Source organism: Pseudopodoces humilis, chromosome 20 (genome assembly GCF_049639895.1).
Source record: "Pseudopodoces humilis isolate 2021_Gansu_Grassland_sample_001 chromosome 20, ASM4963989v1, whole genome shotgun sequence".
Lineage (NCBI taxonomy): Eukaryota > Metazoa > Chordata > Aves > Passeriformes > Paridae > Pseudopodoces > Pseudopodoces humilis.
This window is the reverse complement of record NC_142219.1, coordinates 10,853,085-10,870,884: the sequence shown is the minus strand read 5'-3', so window position 1 is coordinate 10,870,884 and position 17,800 is coordinate 10,853,085. Positions and strand designations below refer to the sequence as shown.

The window sequence follows — 17,800 nt, the reverse complement described above, 5'->3', positions numbered from 1 at the left end:
TAGGTGGGTGCTGTCTAAAATCAGATGAATCATCCTGACTCAGCTTAGGGGATAAAACACTGAAGTGGCTACGATTTGCCTGGAATCAGATCTGAACACCACGGAGAAGGTACCAGTCCTCCCCGAGCCCGGTTTCTCGAGGACAACGTAACAATGAGCGAGCGTCTCGCAGCAGGAGCCGACAGCCCCCAGGGCACGGCACGGCGGGGAGCCGGCTGTGACCCAGCCGAACCCCGAGCTGAAATAACCGGCTCCTGCCCAGGCCCTGCAAAGACAAAGGATACATACTTGAGAGCAGACAGCTTTCTCTTGCACGCAGACACATTCTAGAAACCTGCCCACAAGCCTTAGCAGCAACTTGTGTTCAGTGGCCCTGGATTTCTCCCTAGGCTTCGGCGCTGGCCTTGCAAGACAGTAACACAGTAATTGGCTTCTTGCTCTTGCTGTGATCCCGACATGGAGACAGAAAATTCTGCACCATTGCAAGACAAAGCGCCAGCACTGAACTTGGAGCTGAACATAGAAAGCAGTATTTCCTTTTGGCAATTGTTTTCTTTTAATCACCAATCCTGTACTGCTGTCTGTGGAGTTACAACAAAACATCAGGTCACTTAATTTTCTGCATTTTACTTATTTACATGTATGAAAATTTCTCTCACATCTTATCTTACATATTCACACAATTCACACCTTGGAAGGGGAAGGGGCAGGCTGCTGCCAGGCACATTAGATGCCAAGGGCACTGATCATTTCCAGGGACGAGAAGCTGATACCATCACACTGTGCTGAATCCGACTGCCCTTGAAAACCATTTGCAGCCTCCCCTCCTTTACCTCTGCTCTAACTGAAGTTTTAACCAAGGACTGTAGCTACCTGAAACCAAGCTGAGGTCAGGTGACAGATACTGGCAAGCCAAGAGCTTAAATTCTTTTTTTTCCAAGCACTTAATCAAATTCTGTTGAATATCAACAGCAATATTTCTCAGGTCCTCTTGGAGCCTCAATATGGATCCAACAGAGAGACTCTTCACATCTACTTCCTTGCCACAAGGTAAAGCTTCTAGCTGTCTCCCGAAGAGATACAACCCTATTCACGGAGCACTAGCATGCATCTTGTCCAGACAATCAGTCCAGAACATAACAAGCCGGCTGTCTTTGTTCCAGCAGAAGTCTGTGAAATCTTTCAGCAGCCGGTCTGCGAACTTCTCGTCACCAGTGGCACTGGAGCGCCAGGTTTTGGTCAGCATGGTGTTGTAGGCCCAGTTGTAGCCAATGCGCTCCTCACAGAACATGTTCTGGTTGGTGGAGCTGGTGGAGTTGCGCCGGCGCCGCTGCTGCCCGCTGGAAAACTTCCTCTTGGAATATGGCAGCTGCAAAAACACTGTCCCTGCAGGGAACAGACAGCACTTCAGTCTGAGGCAGACCTAAGTCCCTACTACTAGTAGCTGACCCCTTAAATTTTGAAACAATCCTGGCCTGAGTTTCATTTAATTGCCTTGTAGCAAGAGAAAGTGGATACACTTTTCCCCCTCTGCTCTCGGTGCTGCTTCTTCCTGCAGTTACAACACCAGGAGGGAGTGCACTTTGCCTGCCTTTCTCTTACAAGCACAGAATGAAGCAAAGATATAGGCTCTGATGCATCTTGCAAACTTCCCATCAATTTCCATTTCTCTCCTATAGTTTTCCAAACCTTCCTGTCATTGTTTTCACATCCCAGCAAGTGGACCCAAAATGCGTGATCTATCTCCCACACTATCTATATGGATAGAGATACATCTACATCAGACCTTAAGCATGAGAACAGAGCACTGACTTGTCCCAACACCTTTCCCTCCTTCTAGTTCTGGGTACACATTCATTTACATTCACCTTGGAATAAGCTTTGCCTTAGTTTTTAAAATTTCCTCATCTTCTGGAAAGAAAAGTTTCAGAGCAACTGTAAAGCAAGATTTCAAACCATTTATTAGCAGCAACACTTCGTGCTTTTCATACTGCCCCCTCCAGTTTTCTGGTTTGTGTTGTCTGACACACCTACTTGTCGTCTGGTTAAGGGACAGAGCAGCACCAACATGACTGACATGAAACACAAATCACATGTAAAATAGTTCTCTTGTTTGTAATAATCTCCTTCTTGCCACAGGGCCTCCCAAATATTGCTTACCTGTGACATGAATATACTGGGGCTTGTTTTCTGCTGGGAAGTTGAATGCAGAAGCCGAATATTTATCTTGTACAAATCCAAATCTGAAGAAATAGAGACAAGGGGAATTAAAAAAGAAAAGAAGATAAAGAGATAAAAAGAGCCACTCCAGGTAGGATTCCTCAGAACAAGGCAGGGGCACCAGAGGAAATCCTTCCACTACTCCTTTCTTACAGCCTGAAGGCAAAAGGAAAAGGGATTAAGAGAGCTGAGCCTCTCCAAATATTCTCTGCCCCTGCCAGACACAGTGTGACAGCCTGTCACTCACACTGCTCCCTGTCTTGACTCGAGCTGGAAACAAGAGCAGCGGCTCCAAGCAGTCTCTGATAAAATGGGGCAGCTGCACGTGAGGGAGGGAAGAGCAATAGTCAAGACAGACCTTCCCTGGGCATGTTTCAAGCTGCAACATTATTATTTTCATGATGTGCTACGCTCCATGCAGAACTTCAAGCAGCTTACCTGGCAGTTCTCTGCTGTTTGTATGAAACTTTTTCTTCTGCTTTCTAAACTAATGAAAGCTGATTTCTAAGCTAAAGTCCATAACAAAAGGCTCTGTCATGAAAAAAACCCTGGCAGCAACACCATGAAAGAAACTGGCAGCTTAATCACACAGACGGATAAGGCTAGATAGTATCCAAAGCTTCCAACAATTCTGTCTTAAATTGGGCCCAACCTCCTCTGTACAGCTCCCCCCCAAGTCCCCTGCCTATTGTCAATCATCAGGTGTCATCCAGTTCAAGACTGCTAAATTCACAAGAAGGAAATAGCTGTCCCTTCTCAAGAAGACTCTGTTTACAGTCTTTCTGCTTCTAACTTAGAATAATGGGCAATTCCAAAGGCAAGGCTCTCCCTGGGAGGAGAGTATGGTTCCCAGGGAGTGACAGGCTGAAACACCACACAGCTGCACCCACAGAACCACTCCAGGCACAGAGGCTGTATTTTAGTCTAAGAGCCTGTAAGCAGACTTCAGAGCGGCAGAAAGCACAGAACCCAAGTGACTCAGGAGCGACTGTTCAGCACAGGCCTTCATCCCACATTATCCAGGGAGACAGGAACTGTTTGGCCACCCCACTCCACTGCAGACATACCTGTGTGCTATTGCTTCCTGGAGCAGATGCATTCGATCCCAGTAGGTTTCTGGTTCAAAGCCTGAAACAAACAAGGTAACAATTATCTAGTAAAGCCACTTTATTCCCTTCAAGACTCCAGTTTTCCTCAGGAGGCCTCTGTGCACTCTTTTTTTCTCCCTAGCCATTTCTTTCAGTCACATTTTTTTGTCAGCTGTTTCTTAGAGATGTGTCTTGTACACTCCAGTAGCAGACTCATCTCTGAATTTATTACTTGTGTCTCTTGAGATGAAGGAGAGGAACATAAAGGGGGGGTGTGGAAGGGGGCAAGGAAGATGAGTGGGCTGCTGTGTACCACAAGAGAGCTCTGAAAATGTTTAATTCAGCCAGTTGGGCTACGGTGACCACACAGCATATGGATTTGTCACATTGATTGTACTGGACACTGAGTCAAGGGTTAATGGAAATATCATATTTACTATTTTAAAACAGAGCCTTTTGCCAATTATCCCTTCTCATGATGCAACTTGGCCCTTCTCTGCATGGTGACAGTTCTTGGATCTTGGGGTTCCACCTGAGGTTTACCACAACAGGCTCACTGGAAAGGGCCAGGTCACACTGCAGAAAAGGAGATTGCAGTTTCTCCTGCTTAATCTCATGTGCAAACACTGTAACCATTAAAGTAACCATAGCAACAACAAAAGAAGGATGGCAGTGGTGAAAACCCAGTCCCAGGGAGGGGGAGAATAAACAAATGCAGGATACAAATGCAGAGCAGCTGTGGGTCTACCAGCAAAACACACACAAGCGTGTCAAACACAACAGCTACTGGATATGGACTCTGTAAGGGTGTGCAGGGCAAGCATCAGTGGGGGGACCACCCCTCCCGTGTGCTGGTGCTTCCTGCTGCCCACAATCATCCTGCCAGCACGGCTTCCTCCAGCACCTCCTTCCTGAGCAGCTGCTCACCTGTAAAAACAGCTCCTTCAGCCACCTAAGGCTGGCTGGTAAAGGAGCTTCTTTACATCAGCCACATGCCAACAGTGACCTGTTCACACAGAGTATCCTGAGGGATAAAAGGAAGTGCATTTCTTACCATCAAACAAATGCTCACTGCCCTCCTTCAGCAAGCAGCTCACGTTGAGAGGGATGAACAGCTGAGCTCGAAGTGGGTCCCCGTACAAGTAACTGGGCAAAGCAAAGGGGCCTTCCAGCACAGGGACGAGCAGGAAGCCACAGGAGGTGGCTTTCCGGTGCCAACCCTGAACCTGAGAAGAAATTCAAACAATGAATCATAGCACACATGCCAGCTGATGAAGGGCACTTATGTGCAAAGGAGCAGCTCGTTCCCCAGGAATAGATCAGACGCGCTCAATTCTCCACAGGCTCAGCTTGCTCTGCATGGCAGGCACACCAACGTCCTTGCAAAGCAGCACAAGCACAAAGCATCAGGCTTTCCTTTTTCTGAAGTGCCCCATCAATCAGAAAGCACTTTAAATTAGATATTTTTCAGGAACTGATTCAGCCTACTTATCACCAGTGGCTAAACACTTCTGCTTTACAGGAACAGTGCAATTGATTTTAAATAAAAGCAAAATCAACTACCTAGTGCTGTCTGGCTGGGTGGGGTAAAACCTCATATTAAATAATTTGAGTTTTACAGAAGCTACATTAAAGAAAACAAAAAAATTTAAAAATTAAATATAAAAATTGAGTCTAAAATTTAATAAGTGACATATTTTCAATTCAAAATGTTTTCAGCAAGCTGAAAAAGAAACCTAAAACATTCCTGGGCAGGAAGAACACATTGCCCGGAAAAGCCCTGTTATGAAAGCAATTCCACTGAGATTTAAAGTTTTAAGGTTTGGGAATAGAAGGAATGTAATGTGAAACAGATTTTTTTTCCAAAGACCTGGCTCAGGGCTTAAAATTTGCCTAAGGGGGACTTAAATTTATCACCTTGACCTGTGCTGATCTCTGCATGCTGTGCATAAAAACCACTAAAAGCAGAACACACTCCTGCAGACAGAATGACTATAGATGGTGTGATAAACGCTGACCAGATGCAGCAACACTAACAACCACCAGGAAAATGACTTATTGAAATAAAGGCAAATGCAAGCCACTGTCCAGCTCCCTAAGACATCCTAATATAACGTCCCTGGTTGTCTAAGGGATACAGAGGCCAGACAGGCATTTCTGTGGCTGTCCAGAACACCAGGATCTCACCATCTCAAAAAGAACAGCTGCAGTCACTGCCATCCAGTGTAACTTGATTTCAAAGGCAGCGTTCAGGGAGAAATTGCCATGGTAATAACAGCTGCACCACTCCAGCCGGTCCGTGCGGTTGTTCACATCCACATCGAGCGTCACCGTGCGCTGCTCGGGCACCGTGGCAGCTGGGCAGCCAAGGGCAGGGGTGTTCAGAAGGGGCATTAAAGAGAAGGTGGCAGACAGGATGAAGAGAACAGAAGAACCAAGATAAGTCATCTGAAATTAATTTGTCCTTCCATTCCTCCCCAGGTATTTTTGGGCTAGCAGACTAGTCCCAGAATGCCACGCATCCAGATTACAAAAGGCAAAAATCCTGAAGTATTTATCATGTCAGGGGTATGTGCTACAGAATCACCTCCCCAAGCAGTCAAGACATTTCAGCTGCAATAAGGAGAGAGAACCAAGAATGCAGCAGTTAATCAACAGGCAACTGGTGCCTTAATTAAGCAGAGCTAGGAAACACCAGCTTTCTTCATGCCCAAAACATTCCAAATATTTCTATATGCCTCCACCAGAAATCACAACAGGGTGCTGTTAGATGGGGCAGGAGCATTCCAGGACTTTGAACAGCTAAAGGAGATTAGAAGTTAAACTTCTTGTTTCTTTAATCCCGTATCAATATCCCACATTACCGCACTATTGAAAGTGCACATCCAACACTTTCTGTAAAAGCACAAAGAGTCAGCCAAGACATGCAGCAGCATTCTGACCACTGCAATAGCTCCTAGGGCTTTGCAGTAAGGGCTGGGATAGTGCCAAGATCCAGCTCCCTTTGTGCCCCACAGCCCAGCATCCCAATGGCAGCAACCCTCAGGTATCAGGCAGGAGAGGGAGAGAAGCACAGCAGTGGAAGTGACCTGACTGGTGTCACACACAGGGACTGCAAGGCTGGGGACCGAACCCAGATCTCCTGACCTGGAGATCAAAGTCCTGCCATGAAACACATCATCACTTTCAACTTTTCTTTAGAAAAATACGCAATTTAACATTTCTGTAATGTCAAAAATTGACAGAAAACAATGGGCTGCAAGGCTTCTATGGGAAAACTTCTGCCCTTTTTATTATTGCATGCATGAGGAATGGGTGTTGTTATCTCTTGCTGAAGTAGATGTGCACCCCTTTATAGGGTCAGCTTTTAAATTATAATTTGATGGCTTGATGGTATTTTAAAAAAAATTTGAAATCCTTCCTCAAGGTAGATGGAAAGTTCCCACCTTCACTTCTACTGCAAGTTACCTGGAGGCACTTTGAAAGTTATAAAAGGAAATCCTTTACATTGCTTTTGCCGCAGTATAGAACATGAAAAATAAAAACACAACAAAAATAAAGAACATCACCCAGTTTTGTTCCATAAATAAGACCCATTTTTGTCTTTGGGAAACATGTTATTTGCAATTTCTGAGTTGATCTGATATTGTCAGACCAACACTGTGAGAGTTTCTTTTTCTGGCTCCTTTGGGATATTTTGAATACAATACTCGTGGTCAGGAGGTTTTGGTGCCAAATTTGTAACGAAGTGTGTTGGAAAACAACATCCTGGAAGCTGTGAAACCAAAGCAGCTCAGTCAGGTAGGTGTTGGCCATTAGCCAAGAGGTCAGTGATAACACCACAGCCCAGTGTGCCCAAACTAGCACACGGTGAAGAATGAGCTCCCTGCTCCCTTAGACTGTTGCTTTTCCCAGAGAGTGCAGACTCCCTGTGAGGGCTGGACTGGCTCTCTCTGCCTTGTCTGCAGCTACAGTTCACAGGCAAAGCCAGAGGAGCCCAGTTCAACGAGGTGAGCTGATCAAAAATACATTAAACACTGATGAGAAATGTCCACGTCTCTGAATTCAGAAGCTGCTGATTAAAACCAACTTTTTTTAATAGAATATACTCTGGCTTCCGTAGGCCAGACTTTAAGAGGACTCACCTGCTTCCCAATTGTCTTCTACTAGTGAGTATTTAATTAATGATTTACTAAGCAAATCGGAGAGGAGCAGGCAGGTTATTCTCCAGTCACAGACTCCACTACATACATGACTACAGTTGCTAGTGCATGCATTGCTATAAATCAAAGGGACAAGATTAGCTGTGTCACAGGTCAGACTTCCACTGGGAAGGGAAAAGGGACAGTCACTGGGCAAGTGATTGGGAAATTGGGAGGGATAAAGATTTGAGAGATACATGGAGCTTGTTCCAGAGCTCCCAATTCTTGCATGCAATTTTATGTCACAGCCTGACATTTAGGGAAGGTGGGGAGGGGAAGAAATAAAAACCACAACCTAATCAAGACCAAGAGAGGAACAAATGAAGTCACGTGGACCAGGGGTCATCTGGGTTTAGTAAAGCTCTTTACCTCAGATGAACTGCTGAAGTTTTTTTGGAATACTGCTTGGAAGAGGGACAGCACAGAAGCATCATTCAAACCAGTTCATTTGTAAGAAAAAACTTCCACACTCCATTTTTCTACAAGAAACTATAATTCCTGGAAAATCCAGACTGCACGAGAGCAATCTGAAGGCATTTATCACTCATTCAAGGGCTGCAAATTAGTCAAATAGTAAAATGGACATAATCCCAGCTGAAAGGAAAAGCAGAGCTACACAGATGTGTAATACCCACACGCTGCAGAAATACACTCTTTTCCTGGCTGGTGTTAAATGAAAGGTGAGTGGGACACTGAGGCACACTTCTACTCATCCCCACGGGTGCAGGCCTGCTGAGTCTCAGTCTCCTCAGCTCACAACAGAGCACAGACAGAGGAACGTGAACTGGTTTTCTCAGGCTAAATAGTGAGTAAGAGATGAACCACAAACAGGATCTGGCCCCAGTGCCTCCAGCCTGCACAATACTTTCATGCCAGCCTATGTTCAGGCTTCAGCTCTGGCCAGTCACCGAGCTAAAGAGGCTGGATACCAGCCAAGGCAACAGATTTATCCTGTGACAGGGAAAATAACCTGCATATGTTGACTTCAGGGAATTAACCATTAGTTCAGACTTCCTATCCTTAATGCTTTGCAACTTCTGGTGCTGTTCCTCTTCAAACAAGTCTCTCAGAAATACACAAGGATTACTGTGACTTCAGGTTTAAGAGATACCACACCAGAAGTCTGGCACTGCTTTTCAGTAGATCAAATATACACAAGAGGAGAACAGCAAAATTCTTCTTTTATCCTTAATTGCTAGGCCTTTAACGGATGCATCTAAGTAAACCTGAAGTTGCAGTTCCATAGCAATGATTTTTCTTTTAAACAAGGAAAGAAGAACAAAAGCAAGTGACTCAGGCTGGCCTGGAAATGCGACAAGAAGCTGACAAAGCAACAGGGTCAGTCACGCGGCCAGGGTGTTTCATGGGCTGCTAGAGGCAGTCAGTGCTACTCTCCACACATTAGAGAACATTAGATACTAATGGGATCTTGCCCAGCAGCAAGATCTTCCTATTGCTTCCATACCACAGGGATCATCTGCAGCTGGGCTTCACAGACTTATTAATGTAAAGAGCCTGGTTCAGATTAGCTAAAAAAGCCTCCAGCACATCACAGAAAACTTCTAACACATCTGGACCTCACTGTGGCTTTTGCCCCTGGGAAGCAATTAGATATGTAATTTTAAAAACAGTTTGGTTGCTTTGCTGTTCTCACAGCTTATCCCTCCATACTCCTTACAGGTTGTCAAGAGCGTCTCTGGATTTGCAAGGAGACAAAGTATCTTCCTCCCCAAATTCTAGAGGTTCAGGAAGAAGTAATATTTTAAGAAATACTTTTTATTGTATTCCAGTACTCTGAAGTAAAAGCTTCCTGCCCAGCCAGTGAAACACACCTCCAGCATATGAGAACGAGTCCACGTGCAAGACACTGTAAGGCCAGCATGAAATTTGCAGCTTTACTGCTGGTCCACGTGAGATCATACCCTTGGCTGGCTGCTCTTCCCCTTTCAACTATCCCCTTGGACTTCCCCAGCTGTCACCTGTGCTGTGCATCTACCTAAGAGTGCAGCTGCCTGGCTCCGTCCTCCGAAACTGCGGCTAAAGGAACTGTGCCTACTTGCATAGGAGGCGGGGCGGCTGGGCAGCCAGGGCAGGAAGAACGCCGGGATCTCCGAGTGCAGGAGCTCTTCTGCCACAAAGGCCACCTCAAACCATTTCCTCTGGAAGGCTGAGAAGTCATCCATGGCAGCTGTGTGCCACATGGCAGGCTGTTGCAGCCCCACTGCACGAGGGGAAGGGCAAGTCCAGTTAGAAACGAGTGGACAAGACTCAGACAGAAAAGTAGCTTTTGAAAAAGAGGCAGGATAAAAATTACTTTATGTTTTCTGCGATTGTTTGTTTTTTTCCTTAACTAAAAAGGCCAAATTTCTAAGACTCTCATGAGATCAGTGGTTTTGGTTGCTCCCAAAATGCATTCCTGCTGCAGCACCCCTAAGAATCAAGTGCTGCCTAGTGATTATGCAAAGGGATAGTGAGGAGAGTCTTGTAATAACAATGCTGACCTCGGTCTGGTTCTTTGTCCACAACAATCTTGTAAAAATAAAAGCCATAAATAAAGGTTCGTAAAGCTTCTCCAGATGCATGGACAATAAGCTGCTCTTCTAACATTTTCTGAACAAGAAAAAGAAAGAACAGAGCAAATATGATAAAAAAGAAATCACTCTTCCAGTTAACATAAAAAGGTTCCTAGAGAACATTAGGAAGTAATTTTCTTTTCCTTGACATCTTTTTGTCCAGGTATGTGCCTAGCAAGAATACCAGCAAAGTTATCTCTTGATATTCAGTAAATGTAGCAATTTCTTATCTCCCTGAGAAATTACATTTGACCTTTCCACAGATGTCTGTCTTCTTCCCATACAATGCTCTGGTTTTATAGACGGATTTATAGAAGGTAAGAGTTTGGAAACATTCTAAGTTCTCTGTTAATTGATATGGGATCTCAGCAGAGGAATGAACTCCAGAACATTTCCAACCTTCTGCCCCTGACACAGTTCAATACAGAAAAATCCCTTGATGAATACAAGCAGTGCTCCTGCATAAAGTGTGTCTGCTTCAGCATCCACAACAGAAAGGTCATATGCTGGTTTTATTACAACTTTATTAACTATTGGAAAAGAAAACCAAATCATAGCCTAGTGCCTCAATTCCAACACAATGCAGAGTAATTGGTAAGTACCAGCTAATTGAAGATTATAAATAAACCCATTATTATATAAGTGGAAAAAAATCCATATTACTAGTGAAGAATATGTTGTTGTTTTGTGATAGAGAATCCAAAAAAGTCATATTCTGATGAGCACTGCTTTCAATACTCATCCATAAGAGGATTTTAATAAGTAACAGGAATTATTGCTATGCTTTGCTCTAAAACTTTCTTCACAGAGTGAGGCATTTCTGACCCTCCATATGCTCCTGGATAGTTTCCTTACCTGCATTATGTCAATGGCCATGGCCTGGGTGTGCACCCCTTCCACGTTATTCACCAGCCAGTGCACAACCTCTGCACTGATGAAGCAGTAGGGGGAGAGGCCCTTCTGTTCAGAGAGCAGCTGGATCCCTGTGCTGAAGCACAGCAAGCCACACATGTTAACACAGGCAGACTGAGAGCTCTTTTAAGTAACAAAGACAAAAATCACCACTGGGGGCAAGAAAATAAGTGGTGGGGGAGATGATAGAATACAGGACAAGAAATGCACAGTGCCCCTGGAGTGATGTCTCACTGGCTTTTGGTAACAAGATGAAGACCTGACATTGAGAGCACTTTAGTGACTTACTGGGAATTCTTGATTTGACAAGGTTCTAGGACTCTAAAAATCGAGGTCTTTGCTCGTATCTCAATTTCTATAAAATTCCTTATTAGAGAGTCTGGAACTGAATAACAAAAGGAAGTTTAAAACTCTTCAACAGCTGACATGGGGCTCTCCTTTGAGTGACTCCACTTCTCGTGTCCTCTTATTAAACAGCTCAGATGTTAAGCACATTTATATAAAAAACTTACGTGGGGTGTTTCATGGCTTCAAGAATCTCTACCAAAGTGGAGGAGGAAGTCAGAGCACTTGTCGAACACTGCTGAGAGCTGGGCAGTAAGCAAAAGCAGGTTCAAAAATCAAGGAAACCAACAGATTTATTCAAATGTGAACATTTAATAAAACTACTCTCTTCTCAACAATGACTTTGCCACATTTATTTCCTTTTTCATCTCAAGAAGGACAACTAAAAGCATCAGGTGAGTATTATCCCCCTGAGGTCACCAGGGCATTGCTATATGGACCCAATGCACCACATGTCACATCCAGCTGTACTCGGCAGCGATTGAGAGTAAACATTTTGAAACTGGCTAATTTTCTTTTTACTGCAATATACAGCCACAGGAAACAGGCGCTAATAAAGTTTATTTTCAATATTACTTCCTCCCCGGTGTCTTGCTTCCAGGTTAGAACCTCTTGGATTTCATCAACCTACTCAATCCAATTAGACCTGCAGGCCCCTCCCACCCCTCTTTGCCAAAACAGACAGGAGATGTCAATTCAAAGCCTGGTTTCCTACTAGCAGATTTCAGAAATGGAATTTGTTCATTTCTTGAAGAATGAAGCCCTCATTGAGGGTGGAGGAATCAGGCCTTGTGTTCATTTAATTCTGGAAAACTGGGTTGCAGGGCTTATTTTACTACCAGTCTCTCTGCACGTGGAAATGCTGCAGTGAGGTCTTGTGACAAGTGCCTGCTCGTGCTGACAGGCACAGCACAGCCTGTTCCCAGGTTCCTGTTTAAGTGCCCATTCCCTGACACCAGAAAGGGGCTGGAATTGAACAGCTCTGCAGTACAGCACTGCTGTGCCTTTCCTACCTGCCCTCTGCAGCACCTGCTGTGCTGTATCCCGGGTCTGCAGCGTTCTGGGTGCTCCCCAGGGCCTGGGTGCTGCCCCTGTCAGGGACCTGCCCCGTGGGCAGCAAGGTGTTGCCATCTGAGGTTGCAGGAACTGATTGATCAATAGAGACCTGGGAGGGTTAAACACAACAACATCTCTATGAAATTCATCATGTAACCCATTTCCCATCTTCTCCCCTCCCCACATCATCCGTGCCTCAGCCCAAGTTAGTCAACAACAAGCAATACTCTAAGGAAGCACAAGCATATGCAGAAGGGATAAATACAGCCTTATTTTGTCATCACCACAGAGCTCCTGACAAACAACACATTCAGACCCAAATATAGATGAGGATCACCAACCCAGCAACAATTGTGTTGAGAACTACTGGCAAACCAGCAATACCAGTCCAAACCTGACACTTTCAACCCAAGGGAATAACTATGATTATAAGCACTCATTAGACAGAACAGGACACTTGATAACTATGGGAAGGTAGTAAGCATTTAGAAAATATAGTTTCAAGTCTAACTCTCAAAATTATGCAAATGTATCACACAAATTCAAGTTTCATAATGCTCAGAAAAAAAAAATCAGTTCATCTTCCCTCCCTTCTCAGGGCAGTATGAGAAGGCTGGTTGACACCCACCCACACCTATGTCGCCAAGACAACAGGAACACTTTCCTCCCGCAGGAACACTCGCAGAATTCCAATGGTAGACTGAATAGTTCACAAAATTAACATAAAATCATTTCAGAAAGAGCATGAATGCTGAAGGATTCAGCTAAGTACAGGCTGTAATTGCCATCTGTCATTAACACGTATGGTTTAGTAAATGCACATTATATAAAAGCTGGAGAGGTGGGGGAGAGAACACGAACGGCAGAGTAACTCTGACTCAAGCTGGTGTAAATATGGGGGCTGCTCTGCCGTGATGGATCCACAGCACACACACTGCTAAAAATCACAAAGCTCGTAGCTCGACTTAGGTCTGACAGCCAAGAGTCCTTTATTTATGCCATTTCTCACATCTCAAAAATCTCTAATGGCAGATGTCCCTTTTTGGGCAGCCAAAACCAGCAGATGCTCCAGGGTCAACTCTACAGTGCCCATAGCCAGCAAAAACCTTCCTCCCTCCTCAGGGCTCACTTCAAGCAGCAGCATTTGCTACAGCCACACTGTGTTACTGCTAACTCCTAATTGGTGTTAAGTGGACAAATGACTTCTGTCACAAGGACTCTTTTAAACCAAGATGACAGTACGTATTTTCAGCCTCAGTTGCTCAGGAATCCAAGGACACAATTTGACTTGGATATCTCCAGAGTCACCTGTCAATCAAACACCACAGAAGAAATTTAGCCAAGAACCAGACAAGTGAGCTGTTGCCATTTTGTTCAGTGAGGGAAGATGGAAAACAAGCACTTCTTGAAAAATAAAAAGAGCAGCTTTAGTAGTTGACAAGACAGTAGTGCAAAGGACAGCGAGACAGGGCACATGAACATCCAAAACACAGCACAAACATTGAATGGTGGAAAAAAAATGGTTGCATCTGCCACTTTGTCCTGCCAATGCTGTACATCTCACTCTCAAATGAGAGTATCTGGAAACTAACACATGTTCCCAGCGTGGCAAGCTCAGGACACAAATGCTGTCCATTACCTCAATCCAAAAGCCAGAGATGACAACAACCCATTCCAAACTAACCTGGGAGTAGAAGGTTGAAGCTGTGCGTGGGCTGCGAACAAAGTCCATAAAGAAGGCCCCATCCTGAAGGCATCAGAGGAAGTAAGCCCATTAATGGCAACAGCAACAAGGAGTTGAAGAAAAGCAAATACAAGGTTGTGCAAGTATGAAATGACCACAGAGAGAAAGTATGAGGAGAATGCAAATCCCAGACCCAGAAGGTCAGATGCAGCAGAATGCACAGCATCAGGAATTACTCACACATGCATCTTTACTTTCTCTCTCTGTAACAACACATTGCTCTTCCTGGGTACAGATGCCTTCCCAAAACTTTTAAACCCACACTGATCAGAAGTCAATTGAAACTTCAGCCTTCCCTTCATACTTCAAAGGAGAAAGTCTTAAGCTCTGAAGTATGGGGGCTTCCATCCCAAATACAAAACTGAAACACAGAAACCACAGGTGTAATGACAAATATCCAAAGAAGGACAGGGTTTTTTTTCTAATCTGTTAGACATTCAAACAATAAAGAGGGAGAGGCCAAGGACCTCTTTTACAGAAGCACCTTCTTCCTCTTAAATGCAGGTCGGGTATGGTGCAAAGGAAAGAGAAGAAAAACTCATCACAAAGATCCTTTCAACACTGCATTTAATACTTCATGCAAAATTAAACAGACACTGCCTGTGCTATGTTCCCACCTACTTAAAAACCTCAGTGAATTTATCCCCAGCTGCTATTCAAAGATGTGTCAAGATTCTCTTATCACATAAGACAATGCAGTGGAACTCATCTAGATTTTCATTCTCTATTTGCAATTCCTTATTCTGTTCCCTTGGCAAAATATTTTTGTCTAGCCTGCAGTTAAGATGATGCTTACCTTTGTACATACCTATAAAACATTTTCTGGAAAGAATCAATGCCACAGTTACATGACTGGCAATTTTTAAAAGCAGAGCTAAGCACCCTGGATCCATAAGGGCAAAGACTTCCCAAACAGATCATGGATCAAGTGAACTCATTGGATTAAAACCAAACTGTGTCACCCAGTAACTGGCTGAAGTGAGTTGTCAATTCTACTCTGAAACAAAGTACAGTGAAGGCAGTGGCTCAGTTTTGGAATAATTCGAGCACTGAAGAGCATCCTAGAAAAGAACTTGCTCCCTTGGCTTCTGGCAGAGCTCACAGCTGTGATAATTTGTCAGTTCTCTGGCTGCAAGTGTGTGGAAAGCCAGACCCCCCTGTGCTGAGGAGCCTGCAGGGCTGTGGTGACATGAGGCACACACTTGCTGCTATTCCCAAGTGAGCACAATGCTGCCTGCCCACTGGCATCTTTCCAACAGGCATGAGCCATCAATTAGGAGATTCCAATTGCTTATCTCTCAGTCCCTGTGTGTAAATATTTACAGGAGTGTTTACTGCTGCAGCATGAAAGGCCTGCAATTGATAACACATTCTTCCAGAGTCTCCAGTCAGCCTTCCAGAGAGGCTTTTGAATGTTACTTTTATCATTACTCACAATGGCATTTTCTGGTAGCACAAAGTCTGCTAATTTGGTCCCAGCACATTCCTGTGCCGCTGCTAGGGAAGCCCACTTTGCTTTTTCCCCTTTCAGCCACACAGAACAACTGGACACAACATTCCTCTTCCTGTATCTCACATGGAATTTTCACCTGTTTTACTGGTAGAAAGGGACATTTATGATTTCTGTATTTAAAGAAAGAAGCTGATTTTTCAAAATGGTAGAAGAGAAACATGCAAAGCTTGAATTATGATGTGGAAGTTTGCATACACACCTCAAGTCAGTTTGAGCACCTATTGTTTCCAGGCCTAGCACATCCTGCTTCAGACTCATCTGTGCTCTTCAAACACTAATACTATAAGTGTCTAAGATGATCACAGTTACTCTACCACTTCAACTTTCAATATCTAGGTCTCCAGGATAATACAATACTTGTTCCTGGTGGTGGCACAAAACAGTGGATGTAGAAACATTAGATGCTTAGAGAAAAATGCTGAAAGAAGAGGTTGATAGGTGTGAATCTGAGAACTTTTTCTTTGCAATATCTGAACTGTTGAAACCAAAGACAGGTCACATTTAAGTCCTCTATCTTTAGTCCTTTATCCTTGTTGTTTCTGTTGAAAGACCTTTATGTCAGAAGACAGAAAAATAATCAAAATATTTCTGGTTGGACTTGGAGGCAGAGTTCCTGCTCTCCTGGGTCTCACAGGACCATTGACAGAAAGGCGGAAGGATAGCACAGTCTTTTCTTTAAGTGTCTCAAGACAGCTCCAGGAAGACCACTTTCCCCAGCCTGGAGTCCAGCCAGCGAAGGAATGACAGCTAAATCACTTCTCAGGAACACACCGCCTCCTCTAAACAGAGGCAAGAGACTCAAATTCCTGCTGTTAAAATCCCACTCAGTGCTCACACAGTCACAATCTAGAGGTTAATTTTGCTCTCCAAGACAGCCTGCACACAGATGCACACAGCACTGTACTGCTACACCCAATAGTCAAGCCATGACTGAAATGAAATGTGCTACCAGCAAAGGAAATGCACTAATTAGCAAACAGCACTTAGCTCAGCAAAATGCTGAGATGGCATCCCAGGGATTCCATGTCATTGTCACTCTTACAGAATTGAATTCCTCTGCCCTTGCACACAAAGGCCAGTGCAGGAACAGCCCTTACTGGATTAGAGAGTGGTATGATGTAGCCAAGTGCTCAGAGAAATAATCTTTGATTATTTGAGGAATTCCTGTGCAGAAACAGCAGCTAAAGAAAGCCCAGGAAGTCCTTACCTTCCGAGGGCTGTCCATATAGGTGGGTGTGATAGCAATGTTCCCACTCTCTGAAGGCTGGCCAGAGCTCTTCCCTGAAAGCATTGCTGCTTGCTGCTCCCCCAGTGTCCTAAAAGACAAGGAGGGAATACAGAGTTTATTCAAACATATTTTGTGTCAGCTTCCCCCCCAAAGGCAACTGTTGCAGAGGGGTATGCTGTATTTTCAGATACTTGCTTTCCCACACACTGAGGCACAGATCCAACATTCCCCAAGAACCTTTTACCCCCGCAAACAACATGGACCCTTGAACTCAGTTTTATTATGCACGTATAATACTATTTTAGCATTAAAAATATTAATCTCTTATGTATTTAGCACAACATGAGGCAAAGTTCCCCAAATGTGCTTTAGCCAGCCCAGGTGCAATATGCAGGATGTTCTAGGCTCTCCACACAGCCTGTAGAGACTCACTTCTGACTGGCTTCCATCTGCAGCAGAGCTGAGAGTGCTGAGGTTCCTTTTTTCCCAATGGGAGGCCCAGACTGCTCCAGAGAGTGAGTGGGAATTGGACCAGCAATCTGCAAGCCTTTCATGGCAGACCCTTTCTAACAAAGGAAAAACGGAAGCACAGGTTTAGTCAAGCCAGGCTTAACTAGTAAGCAAGAGCACAACACCTCATGTCAGCAGGGCTTTATCAAGCACACTTTTAAAAGGGAGTCAAACCGTTGGTGCACAAGAAGTGGAATAGCCTAGTGTCTTGTGTGGATGTTATTCCAAAAATAAAATGTTTGTTATTCTGGAAAAGGTGCATTTGCTTCAAAATAAATTACCCTATTTACTGTGAGAATGGAACCAGGATTTAATACACATTAGCGAGCTTTTCTTCAGCCTCTTGAAACCACTGTTTGCCAAAAAATTCACCCACATGTTTCTCTTTCCACAGTCCTTCTCCTGAATC

The 17,800-nt window shown here is 44.3% G+C and overlaps 1 protein-coding gene across 8 annotated transcripts in view; it reads right to left on the bottom strand.

Annotated features, from left to right (window-relative positions):
• Positions 1-532: 532 nt before the first annotated feature.
• The window catches only part of DEPDC5 (DEP domain containing 5, GATOR1 subcomplex subunit), a 38,882-nt gene continuing 21,614 nt past the window's right edge, over positions 533-17,800 (bottom strand). For 4 of the 8 annotated variants that reach the window (XM_014253889.2, XM_014253890.2, XM_088065252.1 and 1 more), the window contains exons 31-43: positions 17,314-17,447; positions 16,861-16,969; positions 14,081-14,143; positions 12,354-12,505; positions 11,508-11,585; positions 10,939-11,071; positions 10,012-10,120; positions 9,507-9,731; positions 5,496-5,665; positions 4,363-4,534; positions 3,288-3,348; positions 2,161-2,243; positions 533-1,386 (exon numbers count right to left, since the gene is read on the bottom strand). In XM_014253889.2, coding sequence (XP_014109364.1) covers positions 1,091-1,386; positions 2,161-2,243; positions 3,288-3,348; positions 4,363-4,534; positions 5,496-5,665; positions 9,507-9,731; positions 10,012-10,120; positions 10,939-11,071; positions 11,508-11,585; positions 12,354-12,505; positions 14,081-14,143; positions 16,861-16,969; positions 17,314-17,447 — 1,785 coding nt within the window. In that variant the 3' untranslated portion in view covers positions 533-1,090. The remainder of the gene's footprint in view (positions 1,387-2,160; positions 2,244-3,287; positions 3,349-4,362; positions 4,535-5,495; positions 5,666-9,506; positions 9,732-10,011; positions 10,121-10,938; positions 11,072-11,507; positions 11,586-12,353; positions 12,506-14,080; positions 14,144-16,860; positions 16,970-17,313; positions 17,448-17,800) is intronic. The other 4 variants (XM_014253892.2, XM_014253894.2, XM_088065253.1 and 1 more) reach the window with 2 other exon arrangements.